Source organism: Tachysurus fulvidraco, chromosome 11 (assembly GCF_022655615.1).
Source record: "Tachysurus fulvidraco isolate hzauxx_2018 chromosome 11, HZAU_PFXX_2.0, whole genome shotgun sequence".
Lineage (NCBI taxonomy): Eukaryota > Metazoa > Chordata > Actinopteri > Siluriformes > Bagridae > Tachysurus > Tachysurus fulvidraco.
In genome coordinates this window covers 17,979,076-17,994,694 of record NC_062528.1, presented here as the reverse complement: position 1 = coordinate 17,994,694, position 15,619 = coordinate 17,979,076, and the positions used below count along the sequence as shown (strand labels likewise).

The window sequence follows — 15,619 nt, the reverse complement described above, 5'->3', positions numbered from 1 at the left end:
CATATAGGGTCAGAGTACCAATTAATTCAAAGAAAAAGATGACTTCCTTAATTTTCCATTATAATTATTCTGTACTGTTTTGTAGTTGGGCAAGGCTTGAATGGCTACAATGAAAATGATGCTTCCAGTCATAGATTTTTATTTTTATTGGTTTAGCAAATAGATACATGCAAGAAAATAGTTTCACATGATGTTATTTGACATAAAATTAACTGTACATTTTCAGTTTAATGTTATTTAGCTGAACCTAAACATGTAATCTATCAGAAACTATAAAACTATATAGCATTTTAAATTTAGAATAAAGGTGAACTATTCTACTCACAAATTCCTCTTTTATACAAATATAATAAACATTTTCACAGAATAATGAAAGTAAAAACATGAATAATTAAACTAATCATATTATTTGGCAGGGGACCAGAACAAACGCACTTAATAAAAAACATGCTGTGATTTGATTAAAATAAACCTCAGACCTCGATTTTTGAGAGAAGCAGTGGATCTGGATAGACATTTATTATAATTGTAGACATTAGTTAATTGTTTGTAAAAGGACTACATCAGTTATTAATTAATTAATTAATTAAAAAGGTTTGGTTTTGGGCTTGGCACTGGCAGAAAAAATATGCACAGCTGGTAATATTATTATTATTAGTATTAGTATTATTATTATTATCAATTAGTATTTCATTAAATCAGAATAATAAAATTTAATTACATTTAATGATTTAATAATGAAATATACTCAACCAATCACCTTGTACATTGTAATCATAAATTTAATTAAAGCTGAAAATAGAATCTAAATATATAGCAACTAAATATACTTAAAAATACTAAAATTAATTAAAAACAAACAAAGAAAAAACAAACAAACAAAAAAACACTGATGTAATGAATAAGTTGCTCATGACCCATTTACAAACAAATAGAGCCACAAAGGTATGAGCCTCAGCACATTTTCCTGTATATTATATTTAAGAAATCTAACATTAATAGCAATGGCAGGTTAAGATGTATATGTTACGACTCATCAATTACCCATGAAATGCTTTGGATAGTAATCAGAATTTTATTTAAGTTAAAATTGTTTTTCCATTTACCCTCAACTGCCTTTGCTTAAATTTCTTCATTAATGTGTCCTTGATTTCTTTGGTCCTAAAGCAGTATATGAGTGGATTGATGAGGGCAGGGAAAAGACTGTACATCATTACCAATGCAATATTGAGGTTTGCTTCGAAATGATATCCAACAGCAAATGCCATATATACAATACTTCTGGGGAGATAGTACAGACAGATGATTAACAGCTGTGGAGTACATGTTAAAAAAGTTTTATATCGTCCCTCTTTACTTGAGATTTTCATGACTGAAATAATAATGGCCACATAAGAAAATATGACATAAAATAAAGGACCCCACAGTACTGTCATAGCAATGGAAGTGCTAATTGGTTTTGTTGGTGTTATGTCTGCACATGCTAGGCTAATTACTGAAATGTAGTCACAGTAGCAGTGACGTATAATATTTGGGCCACAGTAAGGTACACTAAGGGCTAATGAAGTAGTCCCACCAAGAATGAATAGACTTACTATCCAAAGCACTAAACAAAGAATCACAATACTTGAGTTCTTAATCAAAACTGGATATCTCAATGGGTTACATATAGCAACAAACCGATCAAGGGCCATTAATGCCATAAGAAATGAACTGCAAGTCCCAAAATAATGAACAAGATACAATTGAGTGATACAACTATTAAATGAGATGATATCAGACATCCAGTACTTAGCAATAACTCTGGGCAGAGTTGTAGTTCCAAATCCAAGATCTGATATTGCAAGATTACAGAAGATGATGTATGTTGGCTTCTGAAGACTCCTTTCACATGCCACAAATACAAGGATGAAAATGTTCCCAGATGCCAGCAACAGATAAATAAAAAGGAAAAAGGTTCCTAACAATCCATAATATTCTGCAGAAATTCCTGTAAATCCTTGTAGGATAAACTCATGTATATTTGTTGTTTTGTTTTTGTACATCATTTCAGTAAAGGTAATCACCTGACAAAAGGAGCATACTTTCAAGTTAAACAAATTTTTTGATTTAAAATAAATGTTTCATTCAATCATGTATGTATTTTAAAATATACAAAATGCAATAATCACTGTATTCACGGAACTTGAATCATACCTTCCCTAAATTTTGATTCAGGCTCTTACAAAGCTGCAAATAGACTAAGGGATGAAGACTTGTCTTGGGCTTTTAACGAGACACTGTTAAGATTTTGAGCATGTTTTGACGTAATCATTTACATCTGATCAAACCCTTAGAGAATGTATACACTCATACTCTATTCCAGCCTGCATGACTGCAAGATATTCAATCCAGTTCAATGATTTACCACTACTACATTTCTATTTAAAAAAATCTGCATTCTTATTATTAACAAAACAACTATTTTTTATATATCTATAGCAGGGTAAACATTGCTTTAAAATGTAAATTTAAACATTTCTTTAATGCAGTTTTTTTTGACAGCTCAAGATATTTAAGCTATTATTTCAGGATGTTTTAGAAGATACAGTATATTGTATGTAATATATTCCAAATAGATATAAGATAAGATTAGAGATATACCTTTATTTGTTCTACAATGGGGAAATTTCTCTGTTACACCAGCAAAGATAAAGAAATACAAATATCTAAAAAGAATAGAGACATAGAATAGTATACAGTATATACACAATGTATAAATACAGAGAAGAAAAAAAGAGACCACAAGTAAGTAGTTACACTAACAGACATATTGCACACAGGTAATATTGCACAATTTCCCAAATTTCTCTTATTGCACGTGTTATTTAAAATACTTTGTTATTGTTATTATTTCAGTTAAACAGTAATCCAATGTGTAATTATGGTGACTGATTCACTGGGAGCAGCTTTGATTGTAAAGTCTAATAGCAGCAGGGAGAAAAGACCGGCTGTAACTGTATCGAAAGTTTTGCTACCATCCTCCCTTCTCTCACCTCCTGTACAGTGTCCAGAGGAATCCTCAGGACTTCCTGATCAGCTTGTCCAGTCTCTTCTTTTCTGCAGTGGAGATGATGCTGCACTAGCATACCACACCATAGAATCACTTCCCTGATGCTAGTCATTTCAATGTTCCTGTTTCCTGTCAGCTCTGTGTTCGGTCTTGCTTTGCCTGCCTGTTTGTGTACCTGTTTTCTTGTTTTTGGTCATTAAATCTCGTTACTGCATTTGGATCCTTATTCGCCTTTGTCTAACCATGACAGAACGACTAGCCACAAATGGATCCAGCAGAAATCCTGCTTTGCCTATGTCAGGAGCATTCCCCAGTTGAGGAATAGGCTGAGGTATTCGTGGACCTGTGTAACCAGGTCAACTTTGGAGAGAAGGCTCTAAAGGACATCTTCAGGCATGGACTAGAGAACAACCTGCGCTACTTAATGCCGACTAGCCGAGAGATAGGATCGTTGTCGGATTTCGTCAACTTGGCGTTGCTCCTGGGTGGGTCCTCGGTAACCATGGGCAGTGGAGAGACGGAAGCCGGCCTTAAATATTTTTTGAGGGGTGACAGCAAGCATCGGGGTCCGTGGGCTACGGAGAGGAACCAGCCACGGACGGCTGAATGCCCTACAGTGCCTCCGTCATGTTCACATGGCTACCGTACCGGCAAGCTCGGCTGAGGCCCATGTGAATCGGCTGGTCTCCAAACTGGCAGATACCCCGATGAGGTCGGCTCGGGCGGCCGGCATTCCTAAGCCGTCGGCCTCTCCAGTCGAACCGACTGGGTCGTCGGAACCAACCGAACCAGCCGGGTCGCTGGAACCAGTCGGACCGAACGGGTCACCGGAACCAGCCGGGTCGCCGGAACCAGCCGGGTCGCCGGAACCAACCAGACCGAACGGGTCGCCGGAGACAGTTAGGTTGTTCGAAACCAACCGGGTTGCCGGAACCAGCTGGACCGACCGGGTCGCCGGAAACAGCCGGGACGCCGGAACCAGCCGGACCCGACCGGGTCGCTGGAACCAGCCAGACCGACCATGTTGCCGGGACCAACAGGGTCGCCAGAACCAGCCGGGTGGTCAGAACCAGATGGGCCAACCGGGTCGACGGAACCAGCCAGGTCGACAGAACCAGCCGAACCGACCGGGTCGACGGAACCAGCCGAACCGATTAGGGGTCGACGGAACCATCCGGACCAACCAGGTCGACGGAACCAGCCGGACTGACCGGGTCGACGGAACCAGCTGGGTCGACGGAACCAGCCAAACCAGCTGGGTCGACCGAAATGACTGAGTCGGATAACGCAGTCGACATGGTTACACCCAAGCTCCCTGAACTCTCTGCCTGGTCTGAACCAACCAATTTTCCTGTTTTATCTGTCTTGTGTTTCGTTTCGCTGGATTTGCCAGCCCCTCTACCTCCTGTCCCTGTTTACAGGCTCAGAGCACCCCCCAGCATCACCATGGGTTGCAATCACAGCCAGCTCACTGATCGCATCGGCAGCCCTGCCCTGGTCTCCAGGCCCTGCTCTGGTCTCTGGCTCCGCCTCCAGCACCACCCTGGCCGCCAACTCCGTTATGGTCCCTGGCTCGGCCTGCGGCACCACCCTGGTCTCCAGTCCTGCTCTGGTCTCTGTCTTCACCTGCAGCCCCGACCTTGCCTCCTGCTCTCCCGGCTCCGCCCTGGCCACCTGCTCCGCACTGGCAACCTGCTCGCTCTTCCGGCTCCACCCTGGCCTCGTGCTCTGCCGGCTCTGCCTTGGCCTCCTGCTCTGCCGGCTCTGCCCTGGCCTCCTGCTCTGCCGGCTCCGCCCTGGCCTCGTGTTATGCCGGCTCCGCCCGGGCCTCCTGCTCTGCCGGCACCGCCCTAGCCTCTTGCTGGTGCCACCACTACACGAACTCAAACCCGCCCTCCCACCCTGGTTGTGCCTTCGATCCACCCTCTTGGACTGGTTTCTGCGGACTTGGGACTGTCTGTAAGCGGCTCGGGGGGGGGGGGGGTGTTCTGTAATAAGACTGTCTGTGTTTTCCTTGTTTCTGTCTGCTGTCATTCCCTGCTGTTATTTGTTGGCCCCGCCCACTTATTTGTTACCATGGACACTAATTGTACTCAATCTTTTCTCCAGGTGTGTTGTCTTTGTCTCTGATTGTCTCTGCTTTGTCATTGGTTCCTGTCACCTATATATTCTCTGTTTGTTCACTTCCCTGGTGCTAGTCAATGTTCCTGTTTCCTGTCAGCTCTGTGTTCGGTCTTGTTTTGCCTGCCTGTCTGTGTACCTGTTTTCTTGTTTTTGGTCATTAAATCTCATTACTGCATTTGGATCCTCATTCGCCTTTGTCTAACTGTGACAATGGCTGAGGCCACCACAGAGTCAATAATGGTCTTCAGTAGCTCTCCCTACACTTTAAAGGTGCACTCAGAGGCAGCTCCATTGGCACCAGTCCACAAAGTTCTGGATCAGTCCTCTGTACTCCCTGTCATCATCCTTTGTGATCAGACCGAGGATGGCAGAGTTATCAGAAAACTTCTGCAGGTGACAGGTTGCTGAGCTGAACATGAAGTCTGCAGTGTATATGGTGAAGAGGAACAGGGCCAGAACCATTTTCTGCAGGGCTCCAGTGTTGCAGACAACCATGTTAGACTCACAGTCATGAGCAGTGTTGTGCTACTTATAAAAAATAGTAACTAGTTACAGTTACTAGTTACTTCATTCAAAAAGTCACTCAATTACTTTATTGGTTACTTACACCAAAAAGAAACGTGTTACTGTTAAAAGTAACTTTTTAGTTACTTTTTTAAAGAATGTTCTTTAATGTTCCCATTAATGCCCTTTTATGCGTCATGGTCTATACAAACACAAAACCAAGTATCCCGGATGTTCCAGGAGCCTCCCGCATATTGATAGCGGCTCCCTGATGCCCGCAAATTAGTTACAATCTCCAGGAATCTAGAGAAAGTGAGCAAGAGAGCTTGTAGAGCACGGTAGAGAGGGAGGGGGCCAATCCTGATTGGCCTGTTTCGGTAAGTCAACCAATCAATTGTCAGTGTGGGTGGGCTATAGCCCATGTGTTTCGGAATTACTGTCGCACATACTTGAATAAACGGAAACACGCCCACATGGCGTCTTCTCCGTGTTTACAGTGGTTGGCATCCACCAATCCTACAATGTGTTGCTGCTGTAAACAGGTTAGGCTGTAGGCTAAACTTCAGCCTAAATTAATTAATTTAAAAAAGTAACGGGTAACGCACCATATAGTAACGTTAATGGAGTTACTTTATTTAAAAAAGTAACATGTTAGAGTATTAGTTACTGACAAAAGTAACGGCGTTGTACACCATATTATCCCTCAGGAGCACAGTTTGGATGGTGTTAAAAGCACTAGAGTCAAAGACCATGACACTCACTGTGCTCCCAACCTTTTCCAGGTGCGAAATAGCCTGATTTAGGAGGAAGATGACAGTGTCTTCCACTCCAATGCCAGGTTGGTAGGCAAACTGAAGTGGATCCATTGATGGGCTCACCAGAGGTCGGAGATGAGTGAGCATCAGCCTCTCCAATGTCTCCATCAGATGCAAGGTCAGTGCTACTAGTCGGTAGTCTCCAAAGTCTTTTGGGCATGACGTCTTTGGTACAGGCCCCACGCAGGATGTTTTTCTTTCTGGACAGTTTTCAGCTCTTCCTTGTTTCCTGATATAAAAACCCTCTTCTTCTCTTTAAGGAGAGTATATCAGGGTTGATGCATGGCTTGTTGTTGGGAAAACACCTTACAGTCCTGGTAGGAGTTGATATAGTCAGTAATACTGTCTGTTAGATTTTCGCTATCCTCCCCATGTGGATTACACAATTCCTCCCATATAGTTGTTTCAAAAAAGTCTTTCAGAGCCTCACTGGTCTCATCAGACCATGTTCTCATTGTGCATGAGGTAGCTGGTTGCCTGCATACATGGGGTTTGTACACAGGTTTGAGAAAACCAGGCTGGGATCTGATCTCCCAGGCGGGTGTGTGTGTGCTGCCTCCTTTGTGTAAGCCTCCTTTGAGTTTGCATTAAATAAATCCAGTGTTTAATTGTCTCTATTGTGGCATGAAACACACTGGGTGAATGTGCACAGAGTGGTGGATGGAGGGGAATGATTGAAATCGCCAGAGATAATGAGAATGGCATTTGGGCTCGGTGTTAACAGTCTGTTAAAAACAGAATGCAGGACATTCTGTTTTTCCCAATTCACCATCAGCAGAGGGGGAAATATACACAGCTATCACAATAACATGCGAAAATTTCCTGGGCAGATAACACAGCCAAGCAGACGGGCCGAGCACAAGCCCCGACACATCACAGCCAGACCACGTCTTGAAAACCAGAATGGGAGAGTGGGAGAGTTGGGAAAGATCCTCTGCCATGGGCTTGCAACACCCCCCGTGAAACAGAAGTGAAGCGCCGTCCTCCATGGAAAACCAGGAACAGGTGTGGTGCGATGCCGCAGGACAACCCCCCGCACACACACACAAATAAAGGACAAAACCGGGATGGTGACATCCTCCGCGGAACAGAAGTTAGGCGACGTCCTCCTCGGGGAACCAGAAGTGGAGCAGTGTCCCTTACCAGATAAAATACTGAGCAATGTCACTGAAAAAACAGGAACACTGTAAGAACAGTCCAGGAGGAGGAAAAAAAATGCTCCCAATAAACCGGTCCAGGCTTGAAGCTATCCTTCTGGGTCAGAGTTTGTGTGGAATCCTTCTGTCACACCAGGAGGAAATAGACAAACCCATATGCTCCATAGCTTCAAATAAATTGGTTTAATAACTAAAATACAATGAAAGCTAAACAGGACAAAGGACAAGAAAGAACAACATACACTGACAATGATTTCGGGGGAAACAAGTGACATGGAACATAAACAGAAGCACATGGCCAAAGGTCCATGCTGAACCGTAATGGCTACCTTGGGCAGCATGGAATCCTCGTCTTTGTGATGTCTTTGTGGTCTCTGTTTGCTTAGTCTTGAGTTTCAGTTTTCTTTTCTTTTCCCCAGTGTGGTTTACCGGTGTTTCTGTTGTTATATGTTTAATAATTGTGTTTTTTGCTATCCTTGTGTTTGGGTCTGAATTTTATCATGAAGACACCCTCGAATTTTTATCCCAATCCCAATAAATCCATACTGTGTTCAGTCACTGTCTATTCAGTTCTGCCACTCAATTGTACAAGTGTCGACATTAAAGACTAGCTAGGTCCTCACAGTGCAATATTGGAATTCCAATTGCAACAAATTGATCAAGAGCCATTATTTGTAACGACTGGGCTGATTATCCATTTGCATCTCGTAAACAACAGGCAAAGGTCAGGGACGGCAAACACAATAACGTAGAGGAGGCAGAAATCGTAGTCAGTAATGCAGGCAGAAGGTCAGGTCGGGTGCCAAACAATCAATAAACCAAAATACAGAAACAGAGTAGCAAAAACCTGAACTAGAGATAAACAGGAAAACGCTCAGAATGTTCGCAATGGCTGATCGAGACTTCGCACTGGGGTAAAGTTCAAGTTCATCTTATATAGCATGGGAAACAGGAAACAGCTGTCGACGTAATTAGCACCAGTGCGGGAATTACGGGACCTGCAGTCCGGAAATGACTAATAATTCTCTGTGTTGGTGCCCGGGAGGCGAGGCAGGCACTTTAATCATGACTTTAATCAATACCCCCTAACCCCCCGCCCCCCCACGCGAGAGGCTCAAAAAGCAAAGATGAATGCGACGCCAGGGTCTTCCTCAAGGGCATGGGGCTGGTCTGTCTGGGTGCCGTTGGTCGAACTCGGTGGTGAGCGAGGGGTCAAGGATGTCCCCCGCCTTTACCCAAGAGTGTTTCATTGGGCCATACCCCTCCCAGTCGACCAGGTAATCGAGGTTGCCTCCCCAGTGTCTGGAGTCTAGCAGGTTGCGAACCTGGTAAGCCTTCTCACCATCGACCAGTAGAGGCAGCGGACTCGATGTATCAGCGCTCCCCTCTCTGTCCCCTCTCGGTCCATCAGCGGGTTTCAGCAGCGAGATGTGAACCGTGGGCGAGATGCGGTAAGTGGGAGGTAATGCCAGGCGATACGACACCGGGTTTATTTGTTTGACAATCCTGAAAGGCCCCATATACCTGGGGCTGAGCTTTCTGCAGGGCAGGCAGAGATGGATGTCGCGGGTGGAGAGCCAGACCCACTGATGGGGTTGATAATCACTCTGCGGTGGCAGTCGGCCTGGACTTTTTGTCTCCGGATGGCTCTCTGCAGGGGAGGTTGATTGCCCAGAATACACTGGAAGGGAGTAAGGCCCATTTGCGCATATTCTGCCCACATGAGGTATTTGCTCCAGTCGGACTGATTGTTCTGACAGTATGAGCGGAAGAAACGAGTGAGTTTCTGGTTCAGGAGCTCCGTCTGCCCGTTGGCCTGTGGGTGATATCCTGAGGTGAGGCTGACATTGACGTTCAGCTGTTTGAAAAAAGCCGTCCAGACCCGTGACGTGAACTGGGGCCGTCTGTCAGAAATGATGTTTTTGGGCAAGCCGAAAAAACAGAACACGAAGTTGCAGAGGGTTTCGGCCGTTTTGAATGCCGTGGGGAGTTTCGTCAGAGGGATCAGGCGGCATGCTTCTGAAAACCGGTCAATGATGGTGAGGATTATAGTGCAGTTGTTAGACCTAGGCAGATCTGTGACGAAGGCGATGGCTATGTGGGACTATGGCCGCTGTGGGACAGGAATAGGCAGTAACAATCTGGCAGGGAGTTGGTGAGAGGCTTTCAAAGTGTTAAAGAGCGCCCCCCAGCCAGTGCCGCCATTCCTCAAAGGCCGCCTTCATGGTGAGTAACTCGTGGTCCCCTACATTGTAGTTGCGTTCCGTGGGTGACAGTTTCCGGGAGAAGCACGCACACAGGAATATTTTATTAGCCGGACCCTGGAGCTGTGACAGAACGGCTCAGATTCTGGTGCTGGCGGTGTCTACCTCGACGGGTCGTATAAGGGTAGTGAAGGATGGAAGCCGAGGTGAAACTTTCCTTCAGGCGTCGAAAGTCCGTGACCACGTCAGGTGACCACGAGAGACGGCCAGGTGCTTTTTTTCATGGATGTGAGGGGCGCCGCAACCGTACTGAATCCGCGGATGAAATGGCGGTAGAGGTTGGCGAACCCAAGGAAGCGCTGCAGCTCCTTAATGGTTTGCGGCCGCAGCTACTGTAGTACCGCCTGCACCTTGGAGTCATCCATGGAAACCCCCTCGGCTGAAATGACATAGCCTAGGAAGGTCGCTGAGGTCTAATAGAACTCACATTTCTCCGCTTGTCTCACAGTGCTCCTCCAGTGTCTCGGGGGTAGATTAAAATGTCACCGATGTACACGATTACCCAGCGGTCCAGCATATCATGGAACACGTCATTAACGAAGGACTAGAATACTGCTGGGCTGTTAGAAAGGCCGAACGGCATGAACAAATACACGTATTGGCCGGACTGGGTCGAAAAGGCAGTTTTCTATTCATTTTCATCTCTGATTCAGATGAGGTTATAGGCGCTGAGTAACTCTAGCTTGGTGAAGTATCGAGCCTTGCAGAGCTGTTCCAAGGCCGATGGTATGAGGGGAAGAGAATATGGAAACGTTACCGTGATCTCGTTCAGGGCACGTTAGTCGATGCACGGCCAGAGGCCTCCGTCCTTTTTCTTCACGAAGAAGAACCTGGATGATGCGGGGGAAACGCTCAGAATGATCGCAATGGCTGATCGAGACTTCGCACTGGCTCAGCTTATATAGCGTGGGAAATAGGAAACAGCTGTCAGCATAATTAGCCCCGGTGCGGGGATTATGGGAACTGCAGTCCAGAATTGGCAAATATTCCGAAGACGGTTCTCTGTGTTGGTGCCCGTGAGGCGAGGCAGGTGCTTCAATCGTAATGCCATAACCTCCAAGACTCCCTCCATCTGGCAGGCCATACTGAACTTCTTATCTACCACATTACCTCTATTTCCACTTATTTGTTCTACATTAGGGGGGCACGGTGGCTTAGTGGTTAGCACGTTTGCCTCACACCTCCAGGGTTGGTGGTTCGATTCCCGCCTACACCTTGTGTGTGTGGAGTTTGCATGTTCTCCCCGTGCCTCGGGGGTTTCCTCCGGGTACTCTGGTTTCCTCCCCTGGTCCGAAGACATGCATGGTAGGTTGATTGGCATCTCAAGAAAATTGTCTGTAGTGTGGCACTTCGTCCAGGGTGTATCCTGCCTTGATGGCCGATGACGCCTGAGAGGCACAGGCTCCCTGTGACCCAAGAAGTTCGGATAAGCGGTAGAAAATGAAAGAATGAATGAATAATTTGAGAAGGTTCAATTATTCTTTGCATATATGCACATATAAAATGATCAGCCATGACATTAAAACCACTTGCCTAATATTGTGTCAATCCTCCACATGTGACAGAAAACAGCTCTTGACAAACAACGTTATAGACTCTGATGGTGACTCTGATATAGCTGGGAGCAGACTCTATGCAGGAAAAGAGTGACTGAAAAGGTTGCAGAATTTCTAACATTATTTGGGAGGCCAAGGCTAAGAGCAGAGCTGTTTTCAGGGTCAGAAATTGACTGACTGCACTGGCTCAAAGCAGGCTTGGAGCATCCACTCAAGGATCAATGAGAGGTCACAAAAGGGGAGATGCGGTTTGCAGGAGAGCCTCAGCTGCCTAGCACTGCACAGAAAGCAAGAGATCATAGGATGCCTCCCCAAAGAGGCCATGAGAATAGGCATGGGTTTCCCAATCTTGGAGCAGGAGTGGATAATATGAGAAAGTAGATTCCTCTTCATGGTAATCTCCCAAAGAGCACTGTCCAGAAGGGACATTAGGTCTGCAAACCAGACTCGGGTGGGCCAGCATGGAGTAACAGTAACAGGCAGACTCTGTCAAGGCTTACCATGGCTAGGATCGCTGTATGCAGAACTATTGGGGAAAAGCATACAGAGGAATCCTCATTTGTACTATGGTGCCCTGCCCCAAAGGGATTTTTGAAAAGAGAAACCCACAGTCGACTGCTCAGTGGCAAACAGAGACACTTAAGCCTTGTTTACACCACCTGAAAGTTGAGATGCCATTCCCTGAGCCCCAGCCCCTGCCTCGACAGGAAGCCTTCATGATCATGCTTCATGATTATGCATGCTGGATAGAGAGGAAAATCTGGTGTCTGCCCAGAACAAGATCTACTTTGCCAACCTGAATGGAGAGCACAAATCTAGACTTCCCCAACAATTGATGTTGGGGCAACCAGTACTGAAACAGCAGGCAATTTTCAGGCTATCTGTCTGAGACAAGAAACAGTACCCCTGCCGTATGCCATGGACAGGGCAGCCATCTAAGTGTGCTCCCCAAACTGAGAAGAAGGCATCCATTAAAAGAATCTTGCTATGATGACACACCCTAAGGTGACCTAAAGTGAGAAACCATGGTCTATCCACATAGGAAGTGTACAAAGCTTGTCATGCGTAAAAAAAAAACCCTGCTCCTCAGCCAGAGTTGAAACAGTCTCATGTGTAGCAGATCCAAAGGAATAGCTTTAGCGTTTACTGCCATAAGAGAAGCATTGGCCTAGACCAGGCGTTGGCAACCCGCGGCTCTGGAGCCGCAAGTGGGTCTTCATCCCTCTGCTGTGACTCCCTGTAGATTTGGAAAATAAATATTTACTTTAAATTTATTTTAGTTTAGTTAGTTAGTTTTTAAAAAAATGTAATTCTAAATTCTAAGATAATTATGCTCTTCTAACATGTGTGTGTGTGTGTGTGTGTGTGTGTGTGAGAGAGAGAGAGAGAGAGATAATGACTGGTGTTGTTTAATGTAAGTGTTTGTCGCCTTTTTGGACTCCTTTATCATTTGTAATGTTGCTCCCATTTAAAACAGCTCAGCTCAAGCCCAGCCATTTTTAGGGTCATGATTGAGGACAATGTCCCGTCAAGAGACAAGCTGTATGTTTTTATTTTTCATTAGTTGTTGCGTTAAATCTTACCCAGATAGTGATATTTTCTGATTGGCTATTGCGTAGCTTCTTTTTTTGATTGGCTGATAAGTCTCAGGCTCGACTAAGAACTCCAGGGGAGACGTGCTTGTTTCCTGCCCGGTTCCATAGAGAGGTGCGGAAAGATACATTTTGGGTGCTGCGTCTTATTAAATATATGATAAATAGTCAAAAAGTTTTTCTGTGTGAGAAATACGATGTGTGGCGGGAGAGCGTGACAAAAGACCGAAATGCGTGACTGTCACTGTCAATGCATGATACTTGACAGCCCTGCATTAAAATAAACCGTGTTTAATTTGTTTGTCGCTCAAAATATGCGTCATAACTGCCGACGTGCGAAATCCGACACACAGAAGCAGATGGCATTTTTGGTTTGTTGCAGCCGGCAAGTTAAAATTTTGATGTAATGAATATGAAGAGGACTCAATTAGACATTGAACATTTTATTTGAAAGTAACCTTCAATCCAGAGTCCTTTTTGTTAAGGTTAGTTCAAACTGTTCAAAATATTTTTGTTTGCCTGCAGAAATAAAATTTCTTTTACTCAGTAGCAGTTCATTGATTTCATAAATGAAACACCCTACAGTTTTTTCTATACTTTCCATGAAGGTAAAAATGATATATGCAGTGTTATCTTCATTTTAGATGTCAAATGGGTTTTGTGGCTTTTTCTTTCTGTGGGAAACGGGTCTAAATCTTTGAGTGTTTAAGGTTGACGACCCCTGGCCTAGACAGCTGTCCTTTACAGCGGAAAGGATGGAGTCTACCTGAGCATGTGACAGAGATGCCTTCAAGTTCACAGCACTTTGAATGCATCCAAGTAATCTCTTATAATGGACGCAATTGGCTCCCTTGTGAGCCAAGATATACAGAGCACTATCTGAAAACAGAGAAGCTGAAATAATGCTTCATCACAGGACCTCCTGAACCAACAGATTGGCATTATTTCACACAGAACTTCAGACACTGCTTCCCCAATGAGCATTCCCATAGCATCGAGTTCCCTCAAAAGAAAACTGCATTTGTAGTCAATTAAACCATGTAAATTATTCTCCCCAACTGTGGTGAGCACAATATTTAACATTGCTTCCCATCTCTCCTTGTTAAAAGAGTTCAATCAGGGATTGAATCATAATTACAACAAAATTTAGTTGTATAGTAGTAAGAACCCACTAAAAACAAACAAACATAATAGATTTGTGACTAAAAATTCACAGTTAATATTAAGCTTGTTGTGTCAGGAAGTAAGTGATTATTGTGTAAATGAAAAGAAAAAAAATCAGATAAGACTATATGAAAAAAGGCAAAACATTTACATTACTGATAAGCATCTAAATGTATTCATTCATTCATTCATTCATTTTCTACCACTTATTTGAACTACCTCGGGTCACGGGGAGCCTGTGCCTATCTCAGGCGTCATTGGGCATCAAGGCAGGATATACCCTGGATGGAGTGCCAACCCATCGCAGGGCACACACACACTCTCATTCACTCACACAATCCGAACAATTTTCCAGAGATGCCAATCAACCTACCATGCATGTCTTTGGACTGAGGAAGGAAACTGGAGTACCCGGAGGAAACCCCCGAGGCACGGGGAGAACATGCAAACTCCACACACACAAGGCAGAGGCAGGAATCGAACCCCCAAACCTTGAGGTGTGAGGCAAACATGCTAACCACTAAGCCAGCGTGCCCCCTCTCCAGCATATAAATTGAGTTATTTATTTGAAGTTTCACTCATAAAAAGTGCTGTGAGCTGTATTTACACTCCAGAAGATTGAAATCTGTCCAACAATGTTAAAAATTAATCCAATTTTTTAATTCAATTCAAGTTTTAAAAGTTTTATTGTTACTGTATATTGTCACAATCCTCTAGCATATAGTGTAATATAAGTCATCCATCGTAATGTATATGTAATACAGATTGTAGTGCAAGCTGGTGTTTCAACAATGTGAGCCATGTGCCCCTCTAAAGGTTTATGTATGTATATGGTTTGCTTCTCAACAAAGAATTAAAATGTACAGCCTGTGTTACACACATAACACACATAACAATGGATTTCTCTATGTTTGCTGGTCTAATTTGTTTGTGGTCTAATTATTATTAATATTATTTAAAATATCTGACAATATTTACAGTGTAGATGAATTTGAGGCAGAATAATTGTTCATTTAGGTACTGTTTTAAATAATAAAGTAATATTATTTTTATTTAAAGTGATAAATATAGTGATAAATAATGAACTAATGTTATCAATTTTTATTTCTAGAATTCAAATAGGAATAGAAAAAGAACCTGAAATAAATGACTGATGATAGTTAAGAAGACTAATTTACATTTGAAATATGCTAAAATTATTTCACTATCATCTTTGGTGCAATGGAACATTGCATCTTGGGTGGACACCAGACACGTAGAAGCATTATATACAGTATTTTATTATTAATTTTAATATAATGAAATCATTAATATAAACAAATTGACCATAAATACACTGAAATATAAATACACTGAAATATTTAAAATAACCTGCAGTAGTGGGAAATAAC

At 43.7% G+C, this 15,619-nt stretch overlaps 1 protein-coding gene across 1 annotated transcript; it reads right to left on the bottom strand.

The window, feature by feature from the left end:
- Nucleotides 1-1,005: 1,005 nt before the first annotated feature.
- On the bottom strand, nt 1,006-2,069 carry LOC113649437 (olfactory receptor 2AT4-like). The gene has a single exon (XM_027157235.2). The coding sequence runs from the start codon at nt 2,046-2,048 to the stop codon at nt 1,080-1,082; it is 969 nt and encodes a 322-aa protein (XP_027013036.2). The 5' UTR covers nt 2,049-2,069; the 3' UTR covers nt 1,006-1,079.
- Between the last annotated feature and the right edge of the window lie 13,550 nt (nt 2,070-15,619).

What these genes read in the sequence shown, in the direction of transcription:
- LOC113649437 (XM_027157235.2), bottom strand. Translation starts at nt 2,048, where the DNA reads ATGATGTACAAAAACAAAACAACAAATATACATGAGTTTATCCTACAA.